The sequence below is a fragment of the Miniopterus natalensis genome, chromosome 7, assembly GCF_054644295.1.
Source record: "Miniopterus natalensis isolate mMinNat1 chromosome 7, mMinNat1.hap1, whole genome shotgun sequence".
Classification (NCBI taxonomy): Eukaryota; Metazoa; Chordata; class Mammalia; order Chiroptera; family Miniopteridae; genus Miniopterus; species Miniopterus natalensis.
In genome coordinates this window covers 38,278,076-38,293,353 of record NC_142087.1, presented here as the reverse complement: position 1 = coordinate 38,293,353, position 15,278 = coordinate 38,278,076, and the positions used below count along the sequence as shown (strand labels likewise).

Below are 15,278 nucleotides of genomic sequence, written 5' to 3'. Positions count from 1 at the left end.
AAGTTTTTTACAAATAATTTTTATTTAAATGTTGGTATTCATAATCATAACTTGTAGTTTACATTTTAATTCCAGTAGATAACTGAACCATTTGGAAGAAAATAGCTTTCAACAACTATAGAAAAGTAATTTTAATTTTCTGATTTCAAAATTTTAATTTATATTTTTGATGAAAATATACACACAAATTTTGACTAATTTGGATACAAAAACCCTTCATCAGTGTTGTCCAAAAGAACTTCCTATGATGATGGGAATGTTTTATATTTGTGCCAACCAATACAGTGGCCATGAGCTACATGTGGCTACTGAGCACTTGCAATGTAGCTAAGGCCACTGAGAAACATAACTGAAATGTGGCTGGGTATGTCATATGCAGAATAGCATAGCTTCAGATCACAGCTGTCACTGGAACACAAATTATGTGACAATTTTCATTATAATTAATGATTTTAGTAAAATAAAGGGAAAAATCAGGTTTATGGAATAAATATATAATAATGAATGAATTGTATATGTCTTTATTTTATTACTTATCCATACGGACAGAAAATCTAGATATTCATAATGAAATTTTCAGTTGTCTTTGATATTTTGCTGACTTCTATCATATAAAAACTATAGGTTTTCTTATATTTCAATATTGTTGATTCGTTTGTCAAGTAGGAAGATATATAATAGCTTGCTAGCTTAATTAGTAACTTGTAATATTTAGACATATGATGGGTCTCCATTTGTACCCTTACCCCAAACCTACCATGTTCAGGTTTGGCCTGATAGCAGCCCAACTTTGACCAGCCACTCTGCTAATGTTACATTGTCCCTAGAGAGCCAGGAGTGTCACGTGGTTGGCCTAAAATTAAAAAAATCTCCCCTCCTGAAAAAAGAAGTTAAAGTAAATGTCCCACTGGAAGGATTCTAACAGGAATTCCAGTACATCCATTTTCATTTAGAGGAAGTCCAATCCATCTGTTTTCCATAGAGGCCTTCCATTTGGGCTCAACACTGCCTTGGCCAGTTACCTGTAAGAGGGAGTAGTGAAAAAGTAGTTGTGAATTGCAAGGAAGGGGCTGCTGGCAAAACCACATCATTGTTTGCAATGTGGATTGCAAGTTAATAAGGGTAGAGTCAGCTTAACTTTGGAATGTTAGAGAACAAAGATGATGGAATTTCATTGACCCTCCCACTAAGCTTTAAGTAACTGAAGGAAGGGACAAGGTATCTTTAGGTTACCAGGGTGGCAACAGTTGGAGTCCCTGCAGAGCTGGGAACATACTGCATGCAGGGGTTTCCAACCCTCCCTCCCCTCACCAATCACTTTACACATTTCCATGCCCCTGACTGCTCCAGTTCTAAGGCTTTTCCAACTTTTTCACTGAGGTCACCAGGGGACTGAGTCCTTGTTGCCCACAGTGGTAACCTGCTCATTAATATACCCTATATTGACTTATTTTCCTCCCCTCTATTTCACTTTCCCATTCCTCTTGTACTGTTTCCTGGCATTATTTCCCCACTAAAACCCAATTACTTCCAGGTGTGTTTCTGGGGAGCCCAGCCTAAGACAACTTCCAGCATACAGCACACTGCCTGGCATATAGTATGGCCTTAATTAATATTGAAAGAATTAACATACTTTGCAAATGAAATCCTACCCTAATGTTAACTCCTTAACGCAACGTAAAGAAGTTACTCAGAATTAAAGTGACTAGGTTGACTTCTATCTCCTTCTCTGGATTCTCCACGCATCTTCTAGCATACAAGCTCCAATGGAAAGCACATTACCACTTAAAAAAAAAAAAAAAAAGAAAAATTTGCCTCCATCATAGTGCACACACAACCTCGACAAAATGAAAAACTGGGTAGCAGATTGGACCGTCCTCACCTGCTGATCCTTTAGAGGCATGCGGCTCCTCTTCTTCTCTGATGCCTCAGGTGTTTGGTTTCTAATTTAAAGTAAGGTCCAACAAGAACATACTTGGGAGAAGTAGCAGGGTGATGTAAGGTCATGCTGAAAGTAAATGATTAACGTGGAGCCTTTTAAAGAGCACTTCTAACAAGGATCTGGTAAGTGGAATTCCTGAAAAAAGAAGAGCTGGTGGTGGTTGGGACACCAGAGGCAAAGTTGTCTAGTAAGTGTGACCCTGTAGGGTGACAGTTGTAACATATGGCTGCTGGTTGGTCCTGGAGTCCACTGGAGACATGATCAAGGTGAGTGTGGAATCAGTGTACTTTATGAATCTTTATAAATACTAGGGGAAAGCAGAGCAGATGAGCCTGGGCGCACCTGTGTCATGGGTTTGCCTCCTTGCCCACGTGGCTGCCTGTGCTAGAACAGGCATTACTTATGGTTAGCTATTTTGGTTTCTGCTTTAACCTCTCCCCAGGCCTTCTGTTGTGTGCAGTTTGCTCTAGGCCAGGTGTTGATAGCTGTTTGGTGCTGGATTATTATGCATATCCCCAGGGAGACAGTGTTTTGGGATTGGTTTTTCGTAATTTTACAAAGTGGATCTCTTTTCTGAAACAGCTGAAGCTTTTTTATTCACTTGTTAGAGTCATCCCATACCCCGAATGGTAAATTAAATATTTCAAGACATTATTTGATTCATTACGCACACCTCCTCCCCATTTTTGTAACACTTTGCACCAGATACAGAAATCACTGGTTATGTCCAAACCCTCGTCCCTCGCTTCGGTGTGACGCCGCTTTCCACGCGTGCACTGCCCGCGGCCCGCTCGGGACGAGGGAGGCACGGTGAAGCCGCGGGGCGCGTGCGGCCTGGCGGGTTCGGGGGCGCTGGGCCAGGAGCCCGTGTGTCCGCGGGCCCGCGGGGCGAGCAGGAGCGCTGCAGGGTCGCCGCGCTCGAGGCTCCCGCCCCTTCCCCGGGCGCCCGCCAACTTCGTTCTGCCCGGGGCGCGGACAAGCCCGGCCCTTGGAGCCTCCCTGACCCCTGGCTCGCCTTTCCCGCGCCCTCCAGGGAGAGCGATCCCCGCACTGGAGTCAAGCGCGCCCGGCTCGGTAACGCTGGCGCCCGGCGCCGCGCACCGACTGCCTCGCCGCGCTCGCGGGGCCGCAGGCCGCGGGTCCCACTCGCCGCGCTCACAAACTACTAGCGGCTCCTGACCCGGGACAAACTTCTGGCCGAGGCGCAGCTCCTCGCACGGTCAGCCACAGAACGGCAGACGCGTCCGGGGCCAGGAAGGGACAGGGTGGAACGCCTTCTCGCCCTCCCTCCGTCCTTCGGTGACGCCGCATCTGCGGCGGCCGTGGCGGCAGCGGCGGCCGCCCGCAGCCCAGCTCCCTCCCCGAGGCGCCGCCGCCTCCCTGCGCCCGGGCGCGGGCCGGCGGGCTGGCGCTCACGCCCTCTAGTGGACCTCGGCGGCGCCTGGCGGCCGTGACGTGGGCTCTCCCTTCAGCCGGCCTGCGGGGCACCGCCAGTCAGTCCGGGAGCAAGAGCCCCGCGCGCAGCCGGCGCGGGCTCGGCCACTGGCGCGCCGCCTCCCGGGGGCTGGGCTCGGGGCTGCCGGCGGAGAGGCAGCGGGCAGGACGCGCGCACCCACGGCCACGGGCACGGCCACGGCCGGCCGCTCGGGTCCCGAGCAGGGGAAGGAGAGCGGCGGCGGGTGCAGCCGCCAGAACGGAGGGCGGATTTTGGCTCGGCGGACGCGCCCTCCGCTCCCTCTCGCAGCAGCGCCAGACGGCCAGTGGGGTCATCGGCCGGGGAGGAGGACCCAGGACCCTCTCGCTTGGCCCTGGGAGCCGCTGGAGTTCGGACTTCTGCAACTGTTGGCACTTTGGGAGACTGGGTCTGTTTGGGGTTGTTTACCCTTCTCTTCCCGCTGCCTTGAACCCAAAGCTCTCGACCGCCCTCCGCCCTCCCGCGCCCACCCACCGCCGCCGGGGAGCGGCCCGGCGCACACTCTGCAACATGAGACTTGGGACTTGCCTGGCGACTTTGGCCGGACTTTTGCTAACTGCAGCAGGGGAGGCATTTTCAGGTAAGCGGGGCCACTTCTGCCGTCGCCTGGGGCACGCGGGCCGGAGCGGGAGCCCGGGATGCCGGCAGCTCCGCGGCAGCTCCCCGCTCGGCGTGTCCAGGGAGGGGGCGCGGCGGGCCGGGCAGCGCGCCCGCCTGTTCGCCGGCCCCGGGCGAAGGGCCGGTGGGGAGGAGGCGGGCACCTAGAACTCGAGCTGGCGCTGGGTGAAGTGCGGGTGGGGAGGGCGGGCACCTAGAACTCGAGCTGACCCCCATCTCGGTCCCCGCTCCTCCGCGGCCTGGGCTCGTGCTCGGGGCGGGAGGCCACCACTCCGAGTCCCGGCCGGTTCCGAGAGGAACAGCAGAAAACTTTGCCTGAAGTTCGGAGCTGCAGCCAGCCGGCCGCCGGGCGTGGGCGCTGCGCGGTCCTTCGGACCCAGAGAGCGGCCAGGCGGTGTCTCCGGTGCTCAGCTGCGCCCGCGGCGATCGTCCGGACCCGGCAGCAGCTCCAGGGACTGTGACGGTCGCCCAGCTCCCTGCCATTCCTGCCGCCGCCCCGGCCGGTCGTCCCGGTGACCCGGAATCGTCCTGGCGGTCGCGTGGCGGCTCCGGAAAGCCAAGGCTGGCGTTCCTAGGCTGTCTCGGCGGGGGGACGCGGCGGCCGGGGAGGGAGCAGCCGGGACCCCAGGCCGCGCGCCTCCGCGGCCCCGCGCCCGCTGGCTCCACGGTCCCACCCTCGGCCCCCAGCGGAGCGCGGCTGGCCAGTGGCAACTTGCTAGCCCAGCCGCCCCGCGCCGCCCCGGGGCTCCCGGGCCGGCAGGACAGGGACGGGCAGTGCGTGCTGGAGTGTGTGGGAGTGTGCGCGCGTGTCTGCTGGCGCGCGCGGGGGCGTCCAGACCCGGAGGGGCCCCTTGCAGAGAGGACCGGTGGAGGCGAGTCCGGCGGGAGGGAGGGCCGGACCCCTCAGGGTGTCACAGGGATTACTTGTATGTTGCCAGTAGTGCCCGGAGCACACACGTGGAGCAAACACTTGCACATTTGCACACTTTCTTATGTGTATTAATTTCATTAAGGGCTAGATACAGTGGTGGCACTGGGCTGCTTTTTCTTTTCATAAAAGGCCAGCTCTTTGGCCTTAAACTTGGCTTGCAAAGTAGGTTTCCATTCTGCAGGAATGAATAAGTTGGACTTTTTTTTTTTTTTTGGTAATTTGTTGGAGACTTTCACTGGCAGTAAATGCATATTTTAAACGTTGAAATGACATTGGGCTCTCTGGCCTGGGGAGACATACATGTTCACTTCTTGTCCGAGGTACATAGAGTCAGGAAAGGCTGTCTCCGTGTTTGCTGAGCTGCGGGACCCTTGACCACAGCTGGCGGCAGAGATGAAGTTGAGCTTGTAGTTAGTTGGCTGATTGGCTCAGCGCTGTGAAAACCAAGCCATCAACTTCAATAGAGAAATACTCTTTTCCTAACTTTAATATTTTCTTAACTGTCTGGTAATTGAACTTGCTCCAGAGGATTTAACAAAATGAGACGCTGCTGCCTGATATAAAATTGATGGAGATGTTAGCCTGCGTTCTTTCTTCTTAGCGAAAATGGAGTAGACTCGCCAGCTTTAGAACTTGATAGCTCGTTAGTATCAGAAGGCAAGTGTGAGGACCTTAGAACTCCTTGCCTGGGATTTCTTTAAAGTTAAGCTGCGTCAAATAGCATTTGGATGGATTTTTAAGTTGTGTGCAAGAGGATGGAAACAAATATTTATGCAGCTTATTTACACAATTAGTTCCTCATCATTAAAAAGTATTTCAGCTTGGGTAGTACTGACCCGTGTCTGTGTTAAGTCTGATTTAAATTATGAAACCAAAAGAGATCTTTACTAAAATTTAGCCAGATTTTTTTTTTTTTCTTGGAGGAAATAAATCATTCTATTTGTTTGAGTTACCATACCATTACTTGGAAGTGTGCTTTCTTTTTATTTGGAAAGCTAGAGTTATTTTAGTATATTCATGGGTAAAGGGAAATGAAGGACAGTATCTGAGAGATTGCTTAGAAATGTTGAAATTTTTAAAATTCAAAGTTAGCAAATTTTGTGTGTGCAAGGATCAGATACGTTGTAGCACATTACCATAATGTTTTTCTCTCTTCTTTGTATTTTAGGTAATGCAGATGTGAGACACTTAATACTGTGGAAGAGTTCAGGGTTTTTTGTATGTTGAAAAAGTTAATTATGATATTATTGAGTGACACTAACACATTTCTTTATGTGATTCTTTTGGAAATTGTATTCATTGGCTACTTTTCACCTGACATGGGAATCAATTTTAAAGATAAGAGAAGCTAGACTGTAAGCTTGTTGAGGGCAAAGTCAATTATTTACCTCTTGGTTCTCCATAAAACACTTAGTGTAGAGCCTTGGACCTAATAGGCATTCATTATTTGTTAAATAAATTACTAATGAGAATCCTGATCATTTGCGAACATTCAAACTGTAGGTGAATTGACTGACACAAAAGGGAGGGAGAGAAGTGATTGTTAGAAATTAGAATTGGCTTGCATTTTTCCTTCATATGAAATGAGCATTTTTCTCTGGGGTCCTCTTTAGGCCATCAAGAGGACTAAATCATGAGGTTTTATGTCATTAGTGGAGGTATTTTTGTGTAACTAAGATTTATACACGAGGTACTTTGCTATTCCCCTTATGAGGATATTCTCATATCCTCTTGTGGAATGGGTTTGGAATTTATATGACTGTTAATTAATCATTTCTGGAAGTATACTACATGTAATTTGGATGCCAGACATCAGAAATAAAGTGCTAAACTTATTGTAAGAAAAAAAGAGAAGAAATAGGTTTTTGGCCCAGGAGGACTTTATTTACTATGAACATTCCATTTTAAAAATTACTATCTATTCTGATAATTTTTAACTTGTTAGGCAAAATATTGGAGGCTCACTTTCTGTCTTCTAGGCTTTTAATAATCATTAAAAATAATTTTTGTAAAAAGATATACAAGTGAGCTGTGAGGAAGAAAGTTAAATCATTTTACTTTTGCTTGAAATTCTTTTCCGTAATGAGAAGCCAAACAGCTGGCAAGTCATTCCTCTTTGACCCAGTTTCTCAAAAAGCCAGGTTGTAATATATATTATACAACAAAGTGCTTAGTTTTACATTGTAATGGGACTGATGTGTTAAGTTCTGTTAAGCAAACTTTGGTCTACAGAAATAGAAATACAAACAGATTGGGCCCTTTGTTTCACTACAGTATTTGGAATAGATTAAACCTTAACATAACCATGTGAATTTGGGACTCTAGTTGAGAAATTCATTTTTCAAAATATTACTTTAAGAACATTTGTGGGAAAACAGTCTAATTTAGTTAGTATATTTTAGCAATGTTTTGGTAATTCTATGGTTATGCTAAGTGTAAACATTTGGGAAAGGCAGGTAAAGTGTGTACTTGAAATCTTTGTACTATTTTTGCAACTTTTCTCTAAGTCTAAATTTATTTCAAAATACAAAAATTTAAAGTATTTAAATTTACAAATAGTGGGGGTAGATTTGTCTAGCAGTTGGACTTTTTGTTTTTCAGATAACTAGAGTCATGACATTTTACATTTTTATGGTGCTTGCTTTAACTAGATTGATAATGGATGTGATTAAAATACTTAAAACTGGCCTGGCCAGGTGTGGCTCAGTGGTTGAGCGTCTACCTAGGATCCAGGCGATCGGGGTTCCATTCCCGGTCGGGGCACATGCCCGGGTTTCAGGCTGCAGCTGATCAATGACTCATCATTGATGTTTCTGTCTCTCTCTCTCTCCCTCTCCTTTCCTCTTTCTGAAATCAATAAAGATATATTTAAAAAAAAAAATACTTAAAACTGAAATCAGTAGGCATGAAGGAAATATGCCAAGAAATTACTATAACATTTTTAGTGTTATATTTATGTAAAGAAGTATTGCTTACATGCAATAAATTGTTCAGATCTGGAAAATTAAAGGGTTTAGTCTTTCCTGTTTTCAAAGGGTTAGTTTAAAGGTTTTTCAGAAGAGAAGTTACTTACATATAGTGATATATGGATAAGTGAATATATATAACTAGAGTAATTCTAAATGAATTTAATGAACAAGTGATTTGTATTATGTGTTAGATTATATAAGCCTTATATGAATCAAGCATAATCTTTAGTTTGGGGAAATGTAAGTTTTAACATATAAGTATTTATGTGACAACTCTATAAAAGTTGATGACTTTATTTAAATTGTTCATAGTTCCATAGCAATTGTAATATATCCTAGGAATTAGTAGGCTGTGTATATCCACTTTGGTGGAGGAACTCCTTTGGATTAAGTATTGTTTCCTTTCAGTGAGTGTTATTATCTGAGTACCCTAAGACGTAGTTTTACAGTTAGAGGGTCAGGCGTTTTAAAAAAGTAGTTACATACTTTTCAACAGTATAACATTTTTCATAAGGGTGGTGTCTATCATGCTTTTAACTTCAATCTAAGATTCTTCTTTTTGAAATCCAAGTTCCCACAAACTTCCTTACAGTTTCATATCTTAGAAACTGTGTGCTTATTATCTCTGTGATCAACATATTAATAAGCTTATGTTATAAGTGAGAAAAAGTTTAATTACTAAAGTGTTTTTCAAACTCACTAATAACAAATTTAAAAAAGATACAAAACAGTAGAAACTTCCCATCATAGGAAGATTTAGCTTCTTGGGTTCCTAAAATACTGTTGTGGTTTTCAGTTTAGTCATCAGAAAGCCCGAGTGTACACTGTAGCTCCAAAAAACTGGGGAGAGAAAAGTAAGTAGGGCTGGTGTTGGGTGGGGAGTAGGAAAGCTTTAGTCATCAACCTTGGTAGTCTGTAAACCCAGTCCCCTTCCATCGGTTGGGTGGCTCGCTAGGCCAGGGCATAATTAAGAGGTGGGGCTGTGAGAGAAAAATAAAATGAAACAGGCACGAGAAGGAAAGGGTTGTGTGCTCAGGTGTAAGCAGCATAATTTCTGGAGATCCTAGCAGGGGAGGGTAGCTGTCCTTACACTCTCTTTACTGTCGAGGGTGGAACGTAGGGAAGGGAGGGTAGTCAAGAGAGTGATAAAATGTGCAGGTAGATCAAGTGGACATTCTGCACTCCGGTAGCTTCAGTGGGTTTGGGAGGGCCTGGGGGTATTGAGCCAGTGTTGACAGCGAACTTTGTTTAAACCTGTGCTTCTCAAAATTTAGTGTGTCCCAGGATCACCTGGAGAGTGGTCCTTCCCAAAGTTGATTTCTATGGTGAGCCATGATGATTCTGAAGTGGAAGGTCCCACTGCATCCCCAGCTACCCTGGTTTGCGGCCACATTTTGAGAAACATTGTTCTAAAAGAGTGGTTCTCCAAGTGTTGTCCTTAGAGCTGCAGCAGCAGCATCTGGGAACTTGTTAAACATGCAGACACTGGGGCCACACCCAGACCCACTGAATCAGAAACTCTGGGCCTGCAGGCAGAGTCTGTTGGAACAGCCCTCCAGGGGATTCTGATACTTGCCGAAGTGTGATAACTACTGTCCCAAAAGCACTGGGCTCCTCAGCCTGCATTTTCAGCCTCCCTTGACAAGAGCTGGAAGAGAAGGGTGAAAATATAACTCACATCCATGCACTTATTAGCCTCTTGGTGAGCACTGCCAAAATTGTGAGCAGGCTGATGTGACGGTTAGGTGAAACTGCCAGCGTGACATTTCAAATAATAGTCTTATCTGGGGAAGATATTGGATCCAGCCAGTTGTAAAAGAAAAGTTTTTTATAATTTTACTTACCACAATATAAAGTTTTAATTAAATTTTGCAGTGATGATCAGCCACTGGAAATGTTTCTGGATGGATATCGTGTATAGAAGCCATTTGTTGGCTTGTCGTAATAAGCACAGAGCCCAACGTGCCTATTAAAATGATGCCTTTAATTCAAGTAAATATTTATTGAGCATTTACTCTTTGTAAGGCCCCTTTTTGGTGAGGGAGCACTGGGTGACAGTGAGCAGAGGTAAGAAAGATACAGTTACCATCCTTTGAAAAGTCAGCCATCTATAAAAAGTTTCAAAATCAGCTCAAATAGAAAAGAAACAAGGACAGCAGAGACTGGGAATTAATATACACAGATGTTGGAATGTAATGTGGTAATGTGAAACTTTGCCTTTGGAAATGAACTCAACTTTCAAATAGAAAATGAAAGGTTTTCATTATGCATCTCTTTAAAGTACTGACAATGTATATCCCAAAATCGAGCCTTGTTTTTCTGTTATCCACAAAAGACAATCATTGCATCTCTGCCACTTAACACTCCAGGCAAATAAGAGTGATTGTGATGTCGTTTGACGGATTTATCTTGAAAACGTTGTCACCAGACTCTGAGAGGAGCAGCTGGAGTGCTCTTCACCGCAGCTCAGCCTCCTGCCTCCTGCTCCTGCTGCTGCGATCCACAGCCCATCACTAGGTGTAGCTGCGGCCCACCCCCACCGGCCTGAGCCTGACGGCCCAGCCTGCCCCTTGGCAGGGTTCCCGGGCTCACAGCAGAAGGAAGGCACGCTATTTAGTGGACCTTCACCTTCCTGTACGTGCATCTCTGACTCTTTCTTGTAAAATTAAATTCTTTAGTGGAAGCTCTAGCTCCACTAGTAGTAGTCGCAGTTTAGTTTGTTGTTCACACATCGACCCCAAGACCGCTTTAGACTCATCTGTGATAATCTCCCTCATCTTTTCTTTCTGGCTGTAAGATACGTTGCTGCTATTCTCTGTATAGCAGTAGAACTAGAAGAAGTGTGTATCTGCCAGCTAAGGAAGAGTTCACACTAATCTTTGGGGCCTTCTCGATCAGGCCTTTTAGTAGTAGACCAGAAAAGGCAGTGGGGCGAATGGCCATGTGTAGGTGTGTAACATTCATGTGAAGTGGCTCGAGTACTGTGCTTGCTTCTGCAAGAGATTACTTCTCCAACACTGTTGGTTTAGGTTTATAAATCAGGAAGTCATTAAAATTCTCATGGAAATCTGATTCAGTCCGTTTGCCTACTTAAAACTCAGAAGACCAATGAGTCATCAAAAACTTTTTCTATGAAGCACAAGTATCGGGCCGTGAGTCGAAAGCCAGGACAGGACGGAGGATGTGCTCGTCAGAAGAAGGCTGTGTCACTGACCCTGGAACCGAGGCGAATGGGCGAGGGGCATAACCTCACAGGCCGAAGAGCAGTGACTGCAGGGTGGGCAGCAGAGAGTGAGTGAGAGCGGAGCTGTCAGAGACTTAAAATGGATAAGACTGTAGAGAATCTCCCTTGGAGGGAAAGGCCACCGTTTAACAGAATGATTTATTTCAAAACACAGCAGCCTAAGCAGAAGCAAAGCATTTACTTTTTTATGGGCTACATTTACGAAGCATCAGTTTGCTTTTAGATGGGTGAATATTCATTTTAATCTCTCATTCCTATTCAGTATGCAGAAAGCGGAGTTATTGCATGCAATGAACATAGTATATTTCAGTTTGAGTTATTGATGTCTCGCTACTGCTCCCCTGCTTCCAGAGGTAGAATCAGGACAGGTCCAAAGGTGGGCTTCTGGCAGCAGGTGAAAGGGAACTGGGCCACACCCATGTTACAGTCCAGTTCTCACGGATCCTGTTTGATCTTTCTTCTCAGTTGGAGTAGTTTGAGGTACTTTAAATCATGTCATGCTTGAAACTGACTCACTGTTTTCTTTTTACATACAAAATTATAAAGTGGTCTAAAGCATTCCTTTTAAAATAAATGCTGGTAATGTATAATTCAAATTACTGATCAGTGTTTAGTATGTAGTAATCACTTAGTTAATATTTGTTGAATAAGTGAATAAATAAATGACTGAATGAAGTTCCCTTGTGGGAGAAAAAATATCAAATTCCTTATGCTTATTGCTGACTTTTTCTTTCTTTTATCAACTTTGACTTTTTTAAGCATTTGTAATAACCTTAACCATAGGCCCAGGTGGCGGGTTTTGTGCTGGTACCCTTAGCAGTTTATAGGGGTGTAGAGATTCAGTTGCTAAATTTAAGGGAAAAGTGTTACCTTTTGTTAATTAAATATGTAAAAGTAAGCCTTTAATTTTATCATGTATAATAAAAATGTATAAATCATTTATTGCCAGAAAGTAGAATTTCAGTATAATACTGATCACTAAAATATGAAATTTATTTTACGCTAAATTTATCATGACTCTTGGGGGGATTTGATTTAGTCGCTGGTACATTAACAGAACCATGGTTCACTAGTAAGAAGGTGCCATGACAGGGGATAATAGATATTATCTCTGCAGTTCTTACATCTGATACAGAATGAAATTAATTATACCTATGCAGAGCTCAGGCTTCCTCCCGGTAACACTGGCTCATCTTTAGCACAGCTGGCATGCTCTCCTTCCTTTTCCATCCAGTGTGGCGCACTCTCAGGGGATGAAACTTAATAAAAAGAGGCTACTTTAACAACAGTCTCATAAGCTGTGGTCTTCATTTCCTTGACTTTTGAAATATGGACCACTGACAGGGGTGCAAATCTTCACAGCTGTTACCTGCTGGCATTATGTCATGTGTGTATGTTATGGGGGCTCTTGCCCTATTTTCTCAGTTCCTCAGTTACCATCTTCTTCCTGTTTGTGGTTTGTGTGGCTGTTTAAAGAGCCCCTCCCTTTCTTTCCAGGACTGGTCGGTGGACAGGGAGCCACTGTGGGCAGCTTGTTGACAGCTCTGTTACTGACTCGCGGAAGGTTTCCAGTGGGGGCCCACCCAGTCACAGAGGGACTTGGGACGTGGAGGGTGTTATGGCCCTGATGTCAGCTCTGAGGTCCCTGGGATGTGGAAAGAAAGAGTCCCCCTCCCCTACCCCTCCTCCTACTGCCTGGGCGATCAGGTATTCCAGATTTTGAATTCTGTTTTTACCACTGAATACCATGTGGCCTTGGGCATGTTATTTAATTTTTCTGAGCCCCAGTTTTATTTTCCGGAAAAATACCTTGTTGGACTCTCTGAAAGACTAAACCAGGGCCATGATGTTAGGAGGCCTCTTGAGGTGATAGGGCTATCAGTTCAGTCGTGAGGAAAAGAGGGGATCAGTGTGTTCTGCCACTGTCCATGTCCATTGTAGGTTTAACCATATGAACTTGCTGGTTTTATAAGTCAGAAGTGGTTGAATGTTGGCAATTTCATATGGTTTAAACTAAGAGCTCCCTTTCTTGGTCCAAGGCTTTGATAGTTGTGCATGGAGGCTGTGTAGATGTGTATATATATCATTAATTTATGGTCAGTATTATGTTTTAAAAGAAAAAAACCTGAAAATAACAAAGTGATCACCTTGGAATTGACACCATGAAAAGCCAGCACTACTCAGTGCCATGGGAGGCAGTGTGAGGTACCTGTTTTGGAATCACCCGAGGCTCTTGTTAAAAATGCATATTCCTGGCCCCACAGACCTACTGAGTCAAAATCTCTCGAGCCGGGTCATAGAAACTGGTAAAGAAACATCTCAGAGGAGTTGTATGCTCATTAAAGTTGAGAGACTACTGAAATTAACAATGACTCAGAGATCCTGCCCTTCGGCGAACTTATTACATCTTCTCTGGCTAGAGTTAAGAAAGCATCTGAGGATCATTACATGAAATTTTACATCCCAAACTATAATTGACTGGAGAGTATTTCTTTTTTGAAGCAGAGGCTCTGGTGTCAGAAGAGAAAATGAATTGTGAAGCAAGATATTTTATAAGACCTTATCTGCGTCATACCCACCTTCCAACTTGGTGACCTCTAGTAAATGTGACATCATTCTGGAATTTTTAGGATATTGTAGTGAAAGAATAAAGACATTTTAGAACAAAAGTAACACAGATGATTTTAGATCTTTAAATTTATATATAGGAGCTGCATTTTGAGATGTCTCATTCACAGAAGATTATGAGACATGATATTGGGAAGATTATTTTCCTTTACCTCATGTTTACTGAAACATATGGACACTGTAGAGTTATTGGGACTTGGGGACCCTGTAAGTATGGGCCAAAAACTTGGCGTTTTGATTGTGGGAATTCTTCAAAACTCACAAACCTAAAAATGGGCATACCAGTCTGTTAAATAAAGCACTTGAAATTTCCACTAGCTCATCATTTTGACCAAGGAAGAAAGGTGCTTGTTGAAATGTCATCTCTGGGAGAGGTGGCTTATTAAGTCATCTTAAAGATGACATCCTCAACTAGCTGTCACCTCAATAAGTTGACATCCTTAGATGTCAGATTTTTCATTCGTGAAATGAAGACATTTGATTCAAGGATCTTTGAGGTCTCTCCAATCACTTAAAGAGCGTGAGGCTTGTCATCTACTATATCTTAGCTCAAATTAGTTTGTCAGATAGCAAGGTATAAGAGAATGAGACCTGGATCAATGGGTCATTTTTGATAGATGACTCTAGGAGAAATGTCTAGAACATTGAGTCCGATCTGAGAGCGTGCCTGATATAGCATGAAGTTGCTAGTTAAAAAATAGTGGGTGTTGAAGGGATGTCTGAAGGATTTTAGATGCTTCCCACACTTGCCATCAGCTGCCTCTGCACAAAGGAAGCTCGCTTTTCTCCCTCATGCTTGAGGAGGTCTTTGCCATTCACAGGTGCCGCCAAAAGCTCTGCAGCAACTAGACTGTTTAGTCTGTGATTTCCTACTTAAATATTGCCAACATAGATAAAAACCTTATTTCAGGAGCTTAGAATTGATAGTAGTAAGTGAAAACCATGTATTGAGCACTAATTATGTGCTGGTACTATGCTGAGAGGATATGATATTCTCAAACTTATTGCTGCCCAGAAGCTAATGAACGCTTGACAGAGAGATCGATGGAAGCTTTGGGAGGTAAAGCAGTCTCCCTTCCTAACAAAGCCAGGTCCTCTGGGCATGGGGTATGTCCACCGTGTTATATTTGCCTTCCCCATACACGCAGATGCAGAGTTACTTTTTACTGATTTATGCTTTTATTTGATGCCATCCACCTGTGTTGAAGTGTGCTCTATGCAAAAGCATTTTAAATGGAGTGCTGTGTCTGTTAGAAGGATGTTGAGGTATGTTATATAACACAATATTGAATCTTTGTAATGACCTTCTGGGAAGAATATTTCCTTCTGGGTCTTAGTTCCAGGGAAAGCTGTGGTTCTCCTGTGTAGTTGGTTTCTTCTTGTGGACAAAGTAAATCGTATAACGCATCAAGTTTTCCTCTTAATGTTAGCTGTTAGAAAGCCAGATTCAAATATGTGTTCCGAGTGGAACA

General features: G+C 44.5%; 1 protein-coding gene across 1 annotated transcript in view; it reads left to right on the top strand.

The window, feature by feature from the left end:
* Positions 1–3,560: 3,560 nt before the first annotated feature.
* The window catches only part of PTPRM (protein tyrosine phosphatase receptor type M), a 617,147-nt gene continuing 605,429 nt past the window's right edge, over positions 3,561–15,278 (top strand). Inside the window, exon 1 of the mRNA XM_087818949.1 lies at positions 3,561–3,996. Within this exon, the coding sequence (XP_087675075.1) occupies positions 3,927–3,996 (70 nt within the window). The 5' untranslated portion in view covers positions 3,561–3,926. The remainder of the gene's footprint in view (positions 3,997–15,278) is intronic.